Source organism: Balaenoptera physalus (genome assembly GCF_965194825.1).
Source record: "Balaenoptera physalus genome assembly, chromosome: 18".
NCBI lineage: Eukaryota > Metazoa > Chordata > Mammalia > Artiodactyla > Balaenopteridae > Balaenoptera > Balaenoptera physalus.
This window is the reverse complement of record NC_138899.1, coordinates 79,311,001-79,328,078: the sequence shown is the minus strand read 5'-3', so window position 1 is coordinate 79,328,078 and position 17,078 is coordinate 79,311,001. Positions and strand designations below refer to the sequence as shown.

Below are 17,078 nucleotides of genomic sequence, written 5' to 3'. Positions count from 1 at the left end.
TGTAAAAATGTATCCTTTCCTATTTTAACAAAGCAGCTCTGCAAAAGTCACCCTAAGGTAACATCCACACTGACAGCTGATGAATTTCACAGCAGCCACCTGGAGGTGCGGGCAGGGGCAGAAGGTGGGGTCCGCGCATACCTGGGATAGCTTTCTGAGCTTATATAAACCACATCTTGATCGGACACAGACGAGGAGAAGGGGACGAAACTTCCGTTCTGTAGGGGCAGCAGCTCCAGCCCCAGCAGCTCGCCGTAGGCCTGGTCGGAGAGCACGAACTCTAGCAGCTGCAGCTTCTCGGCGGCGCTGGTACCGCCCAGGTGGGCTGCCTTCCGCAGCACCTGCCGGGTCCACGCGGGCGTCACCTTCCTCACGGGCCTCACGCCGGACGCCGCGAGCTGAACGGCGGCGGCCACGTGGGCCGGGACCCTGACGACCTGCTTCCCTGAGCTCTGGAGATAGCTGAGCACGGACCTGGTGCAATCCAGACTCTCGTCCAGTTCCGAGAAGCACGCCTGCTCCAAGGGGACCCAGTGGCCGCTGAGGGAATACAGGACTGCGTGCTGCAACAGCTCGTGAAACAGAGCCTCCAACACGGGCTGCCAGTGCGCCGTGACCCGCTTGACGTCGGGCCACAGCTTGTAGATGACGTCCACCGACAGGGGCAGGTCGGGGCTCCTTCCCGCCTGCAGACGTTCTATGCAGTCTAAGATCAAAGTGGCGTAGGCTCTAGGGACGACGTTCAGGACGAGAAACTCATTCCACAAGGCGGCCGGGTCCCTCCACTGGTCCAGCTCTCTCCATTTGATGCTCCTGCGATTGTCCGTCAGGCCAAAGAAGCCACTGATGTGAACTGGGAGGCCTGTTTTGCTTTCCTCGCCAGGCGGTAAAGGAAGGAAGCAGAAGGCTTTCCCTGAGAACGCGGACGCTGCTCCTCCCTCCTCCTCAGCTCTGCTTGACAGCAGCGTGGCTATTCCAATGACGGGGACGAACTTCAACTCATCAGCCAATGCATCGAGCCTACTACTAATCCCTCGCCCGCCCACGCCGTTACACACCAGCCAAGACGTTTTCTGTGCACCCCTGGCACTCTCATCTTCTAAAACTATATTTATAGGGTACGTGACACAGGTTATGCTGTTGCTGGGAATCTTCTCACAATAGTTTCTGATGGCGGCTCCCAGGATCTTTATAGAATCCGGCCGCTCCTGTGTCAGGGCTGCACTCTCACTAGCACTCACTCTGAAGACCAGCTTCTCTGTTCCATCGGCCTCGCGGACAAGTAAGGAGATGTCCTGCACGCTTTTCAGAAAGAGCAGCACCGTGTCTGCATCTGCCCTGAAAGACTCAAACAACTCGAGAACCTTCTGCTTATTGTAGAGGTTACTACTAAGCTGGGAGGGCTGGAGCCGAAGCGGGAAACGGAAAAATGTTCCTGGAAAACTGCCATTTATAAACGTCTCCTTGGTGCTTCCAAAGATGCCAATAAATGGTGCAAACTGGTCTGAAAGTTCGCTAATTTCCTTGCTGTCATCTTTGAGATTCCAACATTGGCCTGATTCATGTGGACCAAAAAGTGTCTGATGAGGATCTAACATCCCAATCTGATCACCACTAAAGATACAAGGAACATCTGTAAAGGAAAATTCAAGTCATGATCAACTCTGAAATTTAAAGGACAATTATAAGTACAACTACAATAGATAGTTACTATCATATATTACACATGAAAAAGCATGAGCCACAAGATGACTCTAAACAGATTTATCTAAACACAAACTAATTCTAGCTTTCGAAATATAATTCTTTGAGCACAAAAAATGGTTTCTCTTTTGATCCAAAAAGTACCAGGCATTGAGAGACTTTACATGATTGTTGTGAAAACCTAAGATATATCTTCAAACACTTATTAAACTATTAAAATACGTAAAGAGAATTTGGATATTTACACTCTCCCCATAGCCTAGTGAACCCAATCAAACAGAAGAGAGTTGCAGCCTATGCTCAAAATAAAACCTCAACCACAGATTCTCTGAGAAAAGAGGGAAGAGAAAGAACAACACAGATGATCTGCAAGCACCGTGCCCTGGAGCGAGTGTGAAATGGGCAGTGACTTGAGGGCCTAACCTTCACACAAGACACAACTCCGTGAGGTCCACCTGTAATACGCATGGTCACTGACCACAGCCTCAGGTGTCACAACCGCCGACTCCTAAGCTCTCGGGTATTTTAAGTAGGAGATGTTACATCCACCGGCCCAGCCACCACGTCCACCAGCAACGCCGGTCCACGGCCCCCTAGTCCACACTCCCTGTTCCACTCCCACTATTGAAACTATGTCAGGGAGGCTCCTGATGGTTGTAAAGCAGGACTCAAGAACTTCGCAAATCCTCAGATTAGAGAACAGCACCCCGGGTAACACTGTCCCACATAAATGTGCTCATTCTCCGACAGCGAACAAATCCACAGTGAGAGCAGATGCTGGCCATCAGGGGAATCTCTAAACAATTCACTCCTGTACAACTGGCTCCATGCTTATGCAACTCACGTGTGTGCCCCCATAAAATTTAAAAACTACTACATGACACAGATGTGAGGAGTAACTCACAAATAGTTGAACACATGAATATTAATATTTGTATAATTGTTATATAATATTATGATTTCATCAGTGTTATTATATAACACATAACTAATATTACTTAACACAATATCATACAATATATTGTAATAATGTAAATGCAATTTAAAAAATAGGCTTAGTAAATAAAAGTGGGCCATAGTGATGGTGACCCTATATCCCACTTGCCCAGGGCAGTCCCAATTCAGGCCAGTGTCTGAGAATAATACCACCTCTTTCACTCTCAGCAGTGTCCCAGTTTGGGCAATAAATTATATGCCACTCTAGCTACAGCTACAGCTCTGCCAGCTCAACCCTCCTTCTCCTGCAAGTTCAAAATGCACAAACGGTTTCAAACTCAAACGATAACAAGTGCTAATTTCATAAAAAAGTTTTATCACAAAACTACAGTAAATACTAAGAGCTCTGATTCTGGAAAAACAGCCATATACCCTTAGAGGTGTCTACCCTAAGAGTTTCAAGTATTTCCTACTACAACCATGAATCAGAAACCTCATATTCTTTCTAGATTCCAAGCATGATTTCAAAGTAATGGTTAAAATACTCATAAATTTAAAGAGAGTAAAATTTTTATGAGGAAAGTGAGAAGCCAGAGTCATTTCAAAGGTCCTCTCCTTGTCAGTGATTCAATACCACTGGATATTATCCTTTCTTCTTCCTGTTATTTAAACCTGTGTACAAGAAAATCGGTTTGCCTGACTCTTAAAGATTTGCAGTGTAAAAGTTTTTAGAGTAACAATTTTGTGTAGGCTTTCAACAGCTCACGTAAAATCTCAAACCTCACATAAAATGACTTAATATACTACACTGATTCCACCGGAAATGATGGCATTAACTTTTGCATCACATGATGAAGATTTGGTATAGTTACCATGGTAACTTGAGAAAACACAAGACGCACTGATATTTCATTGATATACTTCTTGCCACTGACAAGAATTCGGGAAAAATGCCTTTTAAACAGTATCATCTCTGAAGTTAACCCAATAAAGTACAAAATATAGGCTAAAGTAATTGTCAGTCTCAAGACTGAAAAGCCAAACACCATACATACCTGTTATATGATAGACAGAATTAAACCCAATTCCGAATCTTCCAACCTTCAGAGGGTCGTCCTTCTTCCTGCTGCGTGCTATTTCCTGAATGCCGTGCCAGTCCTCCGGGGTGAACACCGCGTTGTTGTGCACGTAGAGGGCGGGCCCTGGGCATCAGGAGGCACACGCACGTGTTGAGAAAGAAGGGAGCCTGGGTGATCACTTCTCTCACAATAACTTCCTCTACATAACATTGCTTATTTGATGGGAAGATGGAAAGAACTGAATGGAGTGACTGATCCAGCATTACAGTTTGGTTGCTTTCACATTAAAAACAGAAATTACAAATTAATGGTAAAAATTACCAGCAGAGGAAATATAGTATTGTTGACCAAAAATCCAAAAAGGAAAACTTATGGTACTTAGATACTCAAAACACAGGGCAAAGAAGAAAATTAATCACAGTGTACTACTTTTAAATTTGTTCCTAAATAGAATATTTATTTTTGTGAATGGAATTACCTATAAATGTATAAGAAGACCAAAGAAACCTTGTTAATATATTATTTCATAGGGTGAAAAATAACCCTTCTCGGGCTTCCCCCTGGTGGCGCAGTGGTTGAGAATCTGCCTGCCAATGCAGGGGACACAGGTTTGAGCCCTGGTCTGGGAAGATCCCACATGCCGCGGAGCAACTAGGCCCGTGAGCCACAACTACTGAGCCTGCGCATCTGGAGCTTGTGCTCCGCAACAAGACAGGCCGCGACAGTGAGAGGCCCGCGCACCGCGATTAAGAGTGGCCCCGGCTTGCCGCAACTAGAGAAAGACCTCACACAGAAACGAAGACCCAACACAGCCAAAATAAATAAATAAATAAATAGTGTTCCTTAAATAAATAAATAAATAAATAACCCTTCTCACGCGTCTATGAATTCAAGCACAGATATGGGGATGCTGGCCACAGTTTGCTTTACAAAAATGGCGTGACTGCTATTTGGAAAATAGTCAAAGTGGGGATATGAAAAGGCCAAGACCGCGAGGCTTTTGTAGGAAGGACAAGCACGTGGAGGCCGCCTCTGCTAAACCCAGGCCACAGGGTGTCCTCGGACACAGCAGGAAAGGGCCTGGGGGAGCCCCAGATTTCGCCACACTCCTTCACTTGTACCTCTTAATTAACCACATCCTTGAAATCCTTAGTAAAGTGAGAAACTGGGGAAGATCTCTGAGTTTTCTGCATCGGATCTGACATTCTGAGTCTTTTGTCATCTCATTACATAAAAAAGAAACAAAAACAAGTTGAACTCAAGAGTTCCCATCTACAACACTAAGTGTCGGTAAAGGGAAAAAACTGTGACCCAAGAAGATGACACCAGCCAAGATACCGCTCATGTCTGAATGCGGGAGAAAGACCCTCAAACACCACAAGCATGGAGGGCCCTCAACAAACATTTGTTAATTAAAGAGATCAAAGATCATGTCCACTTCCTTCTGTATGTGCAAGTTTTAAAAAATTGTCTAATCTGCATCACTTTAAAGAGCCTCTAAGTATGCTTACGCATAAACTCAGCTAATTAATCTTGTTTCATAATTTTTTCTTCTAATGAGGTGAAGTCAGGGCTGGAAGGAAAAACTCCTAGACATGAGAGAATTGTGAAGCAGAATACTTCCAGGACCTCTTCCCGTATACGGTTCTACAGGACACTCCCCCAATCAGGATGACACCAGACAGAAAGCACTATGACACACACGAGCTCCCTGAACCCTCAGTGACTGGGGGCGGACTGCGTTCTCGCCACTCCACGGGGAGAGGCTGACAGGCAGCCGACCTCGGGGCCCCGTTCAGTCACAGGAAGCACGAGGCACAGGCCTGACTGACACTCGGCACACCAGCACCCCACGGACGTGGGCCCCGGGGAGCCCCGCGCAGGATCAGGATTCAGACAAAAGTCCCTCATATCTACACGGGGCATCTTTCGACAATGATTACATTAAGTCACAGGCTCTCAGAGCCAGGAAACCTGACTGGTTTCACCCTCTCACCGAACAAATGAACGATGGGGGTGAGCTGACTTGCCCGAGATCATGAAGGGGGCAGGCGTCAGGGCTAGAATGAAAACCTCCTGACATACTACGTCTCATCCCAACTCCTTATAGAATTTTAAAAATGCAACTTCCATATCACAAATATGACCTAAGAATAAATATATTTATTTATTTCTATAATAAATATATCATAAACGCTAAATATTTAGTATTTAGACATTTAACAGTAATGTTGATTACCCTCCTAAATCATGAAACCTCTTTTAAAAAATATATGACTGGACTTCCCTGGTGGCGCAGTGGTTGAGAATCTGCCTGCCAATGCAGGGGACACGGGTTCGAGCCCTGGTCTGGGAAGATCCCACATGCCGCGGAGCAACTAGGCCCGTGAGCCACAATTACTGAGCTTGAGCGTCTGGAGCCTGTGCCCCGCAACAAGAGAGGCCGTGATAATGAGAGGCCCGTGCACCGCGATGAAGAGTGGCCCCCACTTGCTGCAACTAGAGAAAGCCCTCGCACAGAAATGAAGACCCAACACAGCCATAAATAAATAAATAAATAAAACCCAAAAGTTTAAAAATAAATAAATAAATAAAGAGTGGTCTTTTTTAAAAAAAAAAAAATATATATATGACTTACATCCCCTTAAAAATATGTCCAGGAGAGTCTGAACTGATCCTCCCTTTTTTCAATGACTTTCTACCACACACAGTCATTCACAATCACCCTACTGACTTTAAAGCTGCACTAAAAGTTATGCATATTCTTTTCAACACAGCACTTCAAAGCGCAGGACTTCGGAGTCCTTACGTTGGTTATCATTTCTTACTGTCTTTACTTTCATTTTCCTTACTCACTTCTCTCCTTCAATCTTCCTTCTCACCCTACTTCAAAATAATTCAAGGGCACTCTCAAAGCACAAAGTAATACACAAACTTCTTTCCAAATGCAGAGAAGTGTTCTATTTGTCTCGCTAATGATATAAATGCTCACAAGTTGACTGAACAGAATAAGAGGTTTATGTATTTACATTGCTTATTACTCTGAGTTTCAAGATTTTTATTCTTCACTCTGTAAAAATACCAACTAGCAGAGACATCTGCCCACAAAAAGCAGAGAAAAACATCTCTTGGAGTTAAATACGCCAAGAAGTGAAGGACAGGTGGTAACTTGACTGTTCGTTAAACACTGAATTGTAAATCACTAAAACTCACCTGTTAGTACATAAAATAAAACTTGTCCGTAACTAATTATTGATTCTTACCCTGATATTGTGCCATATCTTTTGACCAAAGAGTCTCTGTTCCATACTGAGTTTCATCATATAAAAATTTAACTTCTGTGGCCCCAGCATCTTCTGCATTCTGAATTAATTCCTAGTCAAGAAATACACCAAAAAATAATAATATTTAATAAAACAGTAATCTACTGCCCATCTTTGTATTTACTTATAATATTTAAAAAGTAATTACACATAAGTAAAGGAAACCCACTATTTGCATCATGAGCGAGGTCTTTGTACATTCTTACAGTTAGCAAGCGCTGATGTGTAGTCCTTCCACGTTGCTCATTGTGTAGATCTGTGTGCCAGCCAACTCAGTATAATTTTTCTCCCTTGGATATTTTAGTAGAATTCGACCTAGTGTAGTCTAACGTAAAGAACAGGTGACAATCTCCTGGATGAGCTCTGAATTAGACCAAACCAAATCAAGGGGTTATATTTTAAATGGATGGGTCTTTAGACACAGAATAATCCACCCTGTATTAGCACACTCATGAACCTCTAACTTTGGGGGGCACTATTTTTTACTTTCCCAGCACCCTGGAATCACTAACGGGGGTGGGGGTGGCAGGGATGGGCAGGAACTGCAGAGGGCGTACACTGATACTACAGCCATGCCGACAGCAAAGCCTTCATCAGAGCGGGTGACACAGCACACCGCCTGCATGCAACAAGATAAGCATCAGACTGAGTGCGGGAACAGTGTGCAAATGAGAGCTGGTTGTGACATCAGGTGGGTGGTTAGTTCACCCCGTGCACACCAGAAGGCTGGGGACACTTATCCCACATGCCGTTCAACCCCAAACACGAACACGTGACCACGCCTTTATCTACCTCCTCATCAGCTACAAAGTCTTCCTGTTTACACAACTTCCTATTTCTCATGGGATTTTTAAGACCCACTCCCACCCTATTTAGTCTAGTAGAATCCCTAAAAATTAGCAATCTTATTTACATTAGGGTATAATATAAAATAATATTAAAGGTAGAAATAAAAGTTAAATAGGTAGCAAAATGCAAGTTTAACTTACAGAATGATAGCACTTTAGAGGCTGGATCTTGCTTTCATCTGGATGGCTACTTGAGACTTATGTGTATTTTAGGCAACAGAGATGAAGAAAACAAGATAACATCCCAAGTCCCAGATTCCAACTATCAGTCTCAAGTTGAACAAAAAATACGATGGGGCCCTTCTTCTCAGGGGATCTCTTTCAAACTGATTCTGAGAAGAAGAGGCAATAAATGTGCCCATTTGCATAAGATCTTGAGCTAGTCACTAAAATTTCTCTGGATCTATTTCAGCAAACATCACACAAGGTGGTGGCCTAAGTCTAGGTAATTCTAAGATTCCTATTACATCTAAAATGGTAGAATTCTACTAAAATAGCCAAGGGACAAAAATCATACTGAGTTGTCTGGCACACAAATCCACACAATAAGCAAAGCGGAAGGACTACACATCAGCGCTTGCTAACCCTAAGAATGTTCAAAGACCTCGCTCACGACCACTGCCTTGTTTGCCAACAGGATCTCTACCACTCATTTTTGAATTGATGAGGCCCTACTAAATCCTATCTTAAATTTATTCTGTTCACCTCTCTCTACCCCCATAACCCAATAATGACACTCTTCCCACCTTCACTTTCCTAGTATCTCAATATAAAAATGGCTTTCAAATTAGCCTTCTGTGGGCCACTGGTGCCTGCTCTCAAAGATGGACTTAAACTGCCCCAGTGCCTCATCATTAGTAAACTCCCTAGGGTACAGCACTCCTCAGTCAGCGCCTGCCTGAGTATGACTAATACTTAAGGTAAGCTAAACTGACCTAGTGCTTATTCTCTAAAATTTTACCATCTAAACTAGAAAATATAATAAGAGCTAAGATATTGAACACAATAACAACTAAATAATTAGAGGAAAATGCATAATAATTGATCTATTTTTATACTTAATTAAGGAAGTTTCTTATTAAGCTTAAACACAAAATCTAACTTTTGCAGTATCTTCTATTTGCATTCTTTTATGATTGTTCAGTTTGTTTTTTTAATGAGTGTATTCAAACTAAAAGAATATATTGTAAATAGAAATACTTAACTAAAACAATTATCCTTTTAAATAAACTCTCCCAAAAAGCAAACTTCTAAATCTAGGGGAGTCAAACAGGCATGGGTTCATGGCCTCTGAATGTGGGTTTTGTCTTATTTTATTTGGTCGGCTGGTTGGTTTGTAATGCCCCTGCACAATGTTTTACATAAAATTCATAAAATTACACTACATAATTACATAAAATTACCAAATAAATGTTCCTAGAGCAACACTGCATGACTACAGCACACTGCATCTTAGGGGGTTCCTTTGCCTCTGAAACCTCACGTATTTACATGGACTGCATCTCAAGCCATCCCATCCAGAGTATACACTGCAGGTGCAGAGGGAAACAGACACAGCCATTCAAATCTAGACAAAATTCTAAAACGTAAATACTAACAGGACTTGTAAGTAATACTATTCCGTCTCATTTTTATCAGTGTAAATGCACACATGCACACACCCATACCTCACCTTAAGAATCTGTCCTCCTTCTGGATATCTTCTTAAAATGTCCTTGAGGAAATCAACAAGTGGGGGAGTTGTTTGACCAAATCGACCTGAGAACACGTGTAAAACACTTTAGAAGAAAGTCCAGTCCTCTGGCCTATTATCAACGTGTTATTTGGTTCTGAGACACAATGAAGTTGTGCAAGTTCTGACTTCACACACTTCACTGCAGCCCTCTGGTACGAGGGCTACCTGACTAAACAGATTCAGTACAAAGCAAAGCAGATTCAATTTTATCAAATCTCAAGATTTTTAATTAAACTACAAATTAGGTTTTTAAAAAATGTTCAAACATATACCAAATGTCACATAAGGTTATTAATTCAAAAATAAAGAGCATGGCGGGGTGTTGCTATTTTCCAAAGCAAATGAAATAAATGGCGCTATTTTGTGGGTGCTTTGCCACTAAGTAATAAGCCAGAGATTGTGGTGCCTGTTATGACATCCTTAGTAGTCGCAAACTCAACCAATGTCCTGAGTGTTTTGAAATACGGCACAATGTCTCAATGGCTGCCCAGTTCAAACACCCTAAGTCTCTCCTAAACTGGAGATTCTCAGAACTGACCAACCAGGTCACCTTCGGACAGGTGACAGCAAAGCGTAGGGAGCATGGGGGAAGGGAAATAATTTCTCAGATGCACAGAATAAAAATACATCTGTTTATAAGTAAAAAAGAAATCTGTGCTTAAGACAGAATCATCACTATGAATTTATCTGCATCATTTTAGTACAACTACCCACCACGACCAAGCATCCACAGGACCCTGCCCGCAGACTACTCCACCCATGCACCCTTACAGCTCACTGGCTCCACCCACACCTGTGTTCCTCTGGCCCTGACATCCCCTCATCACATCCAAACGTTATGTACATTCTTTTTATTTTTAAAACATAATCTTTATGCGACTAAAAATGGAATTTACTCCTGGTAAAGTCAATGTTATACCTCCCCCTTTTAAGCCTTTTGATTGAAGGTTTACAAAAAGATGACAATTTTGGGAAGTCAGATCTCCAATCCTGATCCAGTCAGATAACTGAAAAAAGAAAATAAAATTATGAAAAGCAATATAGTTCTTAATTCTGCAAGTTCAAAACTTTACCTCATTTTTTTTCACCTAAGAAATGTTTGTTTTACAAAACAGAAATAGAGTCACAGATGTAGAAAACAAACCTATGATTACCAGGGGGGAAACGGGGGAGGGATAAGTTGGGAGATTGGGATTGACACGTACACACTACTATATATAAAATAGATAATTAATAAAGACCTACTGTATAGCACAGGGAACTCTACTCAATACTCTATAATGGCCTATATGGGAAAAGAATCTAAAAAAGAGTAGATTTATGTATATGCATAATAAAAAAAAGAAATATTGTTTGTTAAGTGTTCATATAAGGAAATAAGTTGTTCTGGAGAAGTGAATATTCCAAAGAACAAAAATTTAGTCAAAAATTTTAGTTAAAAATGTAAATGCTTTTTCCTTAAATAATTACAAATAGATAAAGATATACAGATTCTGCTTTAAAATAATTTTTAAAATTTTATGGTGAATCAAGATTATCAACATAAACAAAATCATTATTTTGATCAGCATTTCCAGAGAGTATTACTCAGAACAGAGCTCCATGGGATTCGACAGATATTAGAGGACCAAAAAAAAAAAAAAAAAAAGCTTTAATTTGTTGGAATAATTTGGTTTTTAGGGCATTCAACATATTAATATTATGGTAACCTTCTTTCAAAGGATTATACTATGTGGTATTTCACAAATCTTAGCAGTAATCTTTTTTTCATTTATTTTGAAGAGCACCTTGTAAGATACTGTTCCTAGAAATACACTTTGGTGAACTGCTTACAGACGCTGTTATAGAAAAGCTATGATGTGAAAGGCAGAGACAAGTGAGGACTCCAGCCTCTGGAGCTGCTTTGGTCTACGATTTCCCCAACTGGCTTCCCTGAGAAATGCCTCAGTATTCGTCTTCCTTTCGGTGACTGCTCTGTTTCCCACAAAGGCAGGGTACAAGTGTGATCATGACCCACAGGGGCAGCTGATGGACGGCTTTTCTGAAAAACTGCCAGATCCACTTCTCCCCAGCAGCCCACTCGCGTTACCGAGGAGTGACTCACAGGCAACAGTCTGCAAACACTACCCCAGCTCTCACCTCTGGTGGAAGAGGTGAGAACCACCTCTGTCACTGACTCTTCCTTGACAGGGGGGACAGGTGCTGAAGGACAGTGCTCTCCATACCACGACTCCACCATCTCCATCGTCCACCCCCCACCTCACCCGGCTGCCCTCCAGGCTCCCAGAGCTCGGCCTGCCAAAAGGCGGCTTCAGCGGCCCTCCTCCACCGACAGTGGCACCAGCGTGTCCATTCCCAGTTCCTCTCACATCTAACTCGGTCTTCTCCACTTCCAATTGTTCAGACTCTCAACTTCTGTTGGATTTTTATAACCATCTCCCATCTGGTCTCCTTACTTTCTGTACATCATCTTCATTCTAGTCCCCATTTCTAAAATACAAATCTGAACACGGTTGTTAACAGTTGTTACAGCTCCCAGTTTATAAAGCACTTTCATATACATGTTCCCACTGAATCTTAAGGCAAGCCTGTAAAAAAAACCTCTGTGCACAGGAAATATGGAGAAAGATAATCACAACAGTACTGTTGTTAACAACAAAAATTCAGAAACAACCCAAATCCTATGACATATTCATACAGTGGAATATTATACAGCAATGAAAATGACTTAACTAAACTGTACATAAATTGGGGTGAATATTCATAACATAATATTGAGTGAAAAAAGCTAAATCCAAGTTGCTACATATAGCATAATAAGCTTCTTGTAAAGTTCATAAACAACTAAAAGTAAACAGTATATTGTTTAGCTTATACACACACATACAAACACAGGTATCCACACACACACACGCACACACACACACACACACACACACACACACACTTATGATGAAACAACTATAAAAAGGCACCAGAATAAAACACACAAAGAGGTAAGGCAAAAGAGACAGGCATACAGGCTGGGGAAGAAAAGAACAGAGGGAAAGGAAACCGTCAACAGCATTCTAGTTCTCCAGTTGGATGATGTCATCAAGGTTGTTCATTCTACTATTAATTAACTAATTAATTGATTACTAAAAGAGAGCTATGCATAAGCCAAGGATTAGTAGTCCAATTCAGTTAGCTAAGGTACTTTTAAAGAAAAACAGCAGAAAGGGAGGAAGGAAGGAAATCTGTAATACAGGAAGATGTCTCCAGGTCTTAAAGAGGACTTGAAAATGAAGAAAACACACCTAACTGCTGTGTGAGTCTGACACTGAAAGCTTTTGGTAGATTGTAATCAGTGGCCCATATCAAGGCGGTGATTCTCCCAAAGAGAAATCAAGCAGCAGAGATAACCTCAACAGTGCTACCTGCTTTCTCCCCCTGAGCCTGCCAAGACTTGGGAGTTCTGCTTGGGCCTCTCTCCTTGGACCCTAAATCATTCAACCAAGCAAAGGGACATTGGTCGTGTTCATCTCTAGAGGCAATGAAACCTTAAAAGTTGTCCATTTCAGTCTTCATATTTTGTTTCAAACAGAATGATGACAAAATACTTTGAACTCCAGGTCTCTGTTCAGGCCAGCCTAAGCCTCCCTTGAGGACCTCAGAGACGCTCACTTTCATTTACTAGGAAACAATAACTCTCTCCAAATTGTGAAGCAAATAGTATAATATGAACTGCAATCTGGATCTCCCAACACTTTTCCCTCTGTTCAGCTGTCAAGAACACAAGGAGGTTCTCAAGATTCAAGAGCTGATAGGCAGGACGTTTCCGATCAACTAAAAGACAGGAAAGGTAAGCAATACTTCAAACCTCCGGGTTTGAGGCTCAAACACATTTGGCTCGAGGAGAAAGGGTCAGGAAGATATGCAGCTCTAACGAACAGCTTCACTCTCTTCACAGGACAGGAAGAAGAACTTACAGATTCCTCTTCCAGACCAGGAAAAGCAAGAGAGACAAGGAGAAGAGGATGGTAGGTGACCTGGAAAGACTGAGGACCAAGTAAGTGCCCAACGCTAAGTCCAAAACCAACCAGAACCAGCGAGTGACACCGAGGTGTCAGCAGCTTTTGTTTCTGCTTACCCTGAAAATATGCAGAAGTCTCACCAATGATTCAAATCTAAGAGGGTCTGAGCAGCACTGAATAAAAAGGGAGAGAAACCACCTCTGTGAAAGATTCGCTTATAAAAAGGAGACCCTTCTTGATGACATGCGTTAGCATCACTAAGGTCACCAGTTCCGTAGAAGTCACAGCCCGTCCTCTGCATCAGGAGAGAACTGTGCCCTCTGACTGTTTTCTAGGAGAGCTCCATCCTTGAGTTCAAAGTTCACTTTTAATGGTTTAAGCTCTTCTTTGTTTTAAAGAACTTTACATTTAACTTTTACTTATTCCCAATTGACAGCCTGACAGGTTCTCTCTGATGTGGAATAGTCAAAAGTCCATAGACTTTGGAATCAGACAGATGTGGGTTCAAATCCTGACTTGATACTTTATCTCTCTGAATCTTAGCTTTGCTCTTCTGCAAAATGGACTAGTCACAACCATCTCCTGAGGCTGGCTGTTCTGAGTAGTACATGAGATGATACACGCAAAGTCCCCAGCAGAACAGTGTGTGGAGCGTAGTTAAGTGCTCAGCAAATGTTAATCATATTCCCAGTGAGTTCACCAAGGTGCAGAAGGAGAAACGCACTGAGCAAGCTGCTTCCCAAAATCATGTCCCCAGCCCCGACCGCTATCCCTTGAGCTTCAGTGCCAGATCCACAGCTGCCTGTTGACGATCATGCCCTAGACTCTTACACAGCAGAGACCTCAGAACTGGTTACAATTCATTTTATCCCATTCCTACCAGAAACAGGAAAACAGATTCTAACATGTTACTTAACTTGGCCTCTGTTATCCGCTGGTAATACAGGAACAGGATCTAGGTCATCTACCTCTTCACACATTTTCCTAGATGCTTATATCCTGCCACCAGCTCAAACATACGCAAAAGCGAACTGAAACTTGGATCCCCCCAAACTTGTTCATCTCTGCTAACTGAGCGTTCTTTTCCTGGTCTGACTCAAGGCCTGTGAACATCCTTGGCCGGGCCTCCTCCCTTATTCTACATCCACCACCGCCACCACCCCTCCCTCGGTCTGCACAAATACACACCCCCATCCGGTACCAAACCACCATAATTTTGTCTTTTACAAAGCCCTCTGTGCATCCTTTCCTCTCAGTTTCAGCTCCACGATCGAAGTCTGGAAGCTCACCCCTCGTACTAGCACAAGCTTCCTAACTAGACTCCCCACCGCCCACCCGCTCAATCCGAAACACGTTGCACACCACGCCCGCGTCCGCCATCCCTCAGCAGTGCTTTGCAGAGACACCTCCAGAAACCTTTCCAATAGCAAGACAGAGCCCCAACTGACTCTTTGGCTCTGAGCACATCTAGGGGATAAGATGACAAAGGAGAACCAGAGGAGCAACCAAAGAAGTAGGTATAGGACCCGGGAGGGTACACAGGAAGGTCAAGAGACTGGGGCAGACACAGATACAGAGGTAAGAATGACAAGCTTTCCCCTTCGGTCCTGCCGAAAGCCCTCAATCAAGCCCCTGTCTGACACCAAAGACCCTGGGGGACCAAGCAGTAAGGAGGACTGATGCCCGGAGGAACACAAGAACAGGTTAACCTGAAATCTGTCTAAGAGGGCAAGAGACCAGAGGGTGCGCCCAGGCACACAGAGGCCAAGATTACACTGAGAGGTTAAAAATCACGGGTACCAAGCATGTCCCCAGTATTTGTACTGGGTAGTAAGGAAATCCAATACTTGAAATGCCATCCTGGGTGGCTCAAGCAGTCCTTGTGTATCTGGTTCAACTCTTTTTTACCTCTTTATCACTTAAAAAGTGAAGATATTTACTAGGATAAAATAAGAAGTTAATTTCTAGTAAAACGTCTCCATTAAACACCTCCTTAAAGAAAACGGTAGTATTTCCACCAGTCTTAAAGGTTATATATAACATGAAATACTCCTATTTTCCAAAGTTTTGATCTGTTAAATCATTCATTTGCACCTTACAAGTTTTAATATAAATTTACTCCTCAAAATAACAGCTTCCATGTTAAAGTATGCCTGAAGAGCCTCTCAGTCCTAAATTTCTGTGATTCAGAGATGGGTAGAAACTTCTAAGACATAAAAGGTGAAAGTACTGACCAGGATTCCAGTTAAATGCATAACAAAATCAGAAAACTATGAGTAATGATGAAGTCACTTCAGTGGTGATGGCTCCGAAGAAGCAAACCAAAAAAAGAAAAAAAAAAACCCTCTTGCTAAAACGCCCATCAAAAAAGTATCTTAATTTCAGGAAGTGAAGATTCAGACAAAAGGGGGGAGGGGGAAACAATGCTGAAACGGCAGATCGACAGAAATCACAGCAGTGACAGGCACACAGCCCCGTCATTCGATCGGTATCCACCAGGCATGATCATTCCCGGGCGAGCGGGAGCCCGGTCCCCCGTCCCGGCCGCCCCATCCCCGGCCTCTCCCCCCAGACCCCGTCGCCGGTACCCCCTGGCCTCCGCCCCCTTCCCCGGTACCCCCCGTCCCCCGGGCCCCGTCCCCAGCCCGCCCCCCCCGTCCCCGGTCCCCAGGCCCCATCCCCGGGCCCCGTCCCCGGTCCCGCCGTCCCCAGGCCCCGTCCCCAAGCCCCCCGCCCCAGCCGCCCCGTCCCCAGGCCCCACCCCCGTCCCCGGGACCCCGTCCCCGCCCTACCTGCCGGCCTCCGAGCCACAGCCGCTGCTCCGACGCGGGGAAGCCCGTCTCGGCCGCGAGGCGCCGCTTCACGTCGCGCACCGTCCAGGACGCGGGCACCGCCATCGTCCTGCAGCCCACGCAGCCGGGCAGCACGGTCACCCGGAGCCACCTGTGTGAAGGCAAAGGCCTCAGCGGGCGCCACGTGGGGCCGCGCCCTGGGCCGACCCGCGCTCACCTGTCGCCCATGACGTGTCCTCACCGCCGGCGCCGCCGCGCCCGCACCATGCTCCCGCCGCAGCCCGCGCCTCCCGGCCCGGCCCGCCGACAGGGAGCCGCTGGAGGAAGCCTCGGCCGAGGAGGGGCCGGCAGAGGCGCCGGCGCGCTCCCGGCCGCAAGGGCCCAGGAGGCGCCGCCAGCGGGCACGCGCCCGCCCAGACCGTTAGCTTAGGAGACGCCTGGCCTGCGCGTAAGGCCCACCCGCAGGCCCTGCCCCAGGCCCCAGGCCCCGCCCAGGCCCCGCCCCTCCGAAGGCCCCGCCCCTCATGGACCGTTCCGGAGGAGATGCCCCTCCCGTCAAGCCCCGCGTCTCCCTCACCTTTCCTTGAGGAGACGCTGGACCCACCAGGCCCCGCCCCGCCCTCAGGCCCCTTCCCGCCCATCAGGACT

The 17,078-nt window shown here is 44.5% G+C and overlaps 1 protein-coding gene across 9 annotated transcripts in view; it reads right to left on the bottom strand.

Moving 5' to 3' along the window:
* The window catches only part of SACS (sacsin molecular chaperone), a 79,225-nt gene that overhangs the window by 22,476 nt on the left and 39,671 nt on the right, over positions 1 to 17,078 (bottom strand). For 8 of the 9 annotated variants that reach the window (XR_014256184.1, XM_082435058.1, XM_082435059.1 and 5 more), the window contains exons 3-8: positions 16,431 to 16,581; positions 10,545 to 10,632; positions 9,563 to 9,648; positions 6,983 to 7,094; positions 3,696 to 3,842; positions 142 to 1,633 (exon numbers count right to left, since the gene is read on the bottom strand). Coding sequence is in view for 8 of the 9 variants with exons in the window: in XM_082435058.1 (XP_082291184.1) it covers positions 142 to 1,633; positions 3,696 to 3,842; positions 6,983 to 7,094; positions 9,563 to 9,648; positions 10,545 to 10,632; positions 16,431 to 16,581 (2,076 nt within the window). In the remaining variant the exon portion in view is untranslated. Of the gene's footprint in view, positions 1 to 141; positions 1,634 to 3,695; positions 3,843 to 6,982; positions 7,095 to 9,562; positions 9,649 to 10,544; positions 10,633 to 16,430; positions 16,582 to 16,647; positions 16,893 to 17,078 lie in introns of those variants that run through there. The other variant, XM_082435055.1, reaches the window with a different exon arrangement.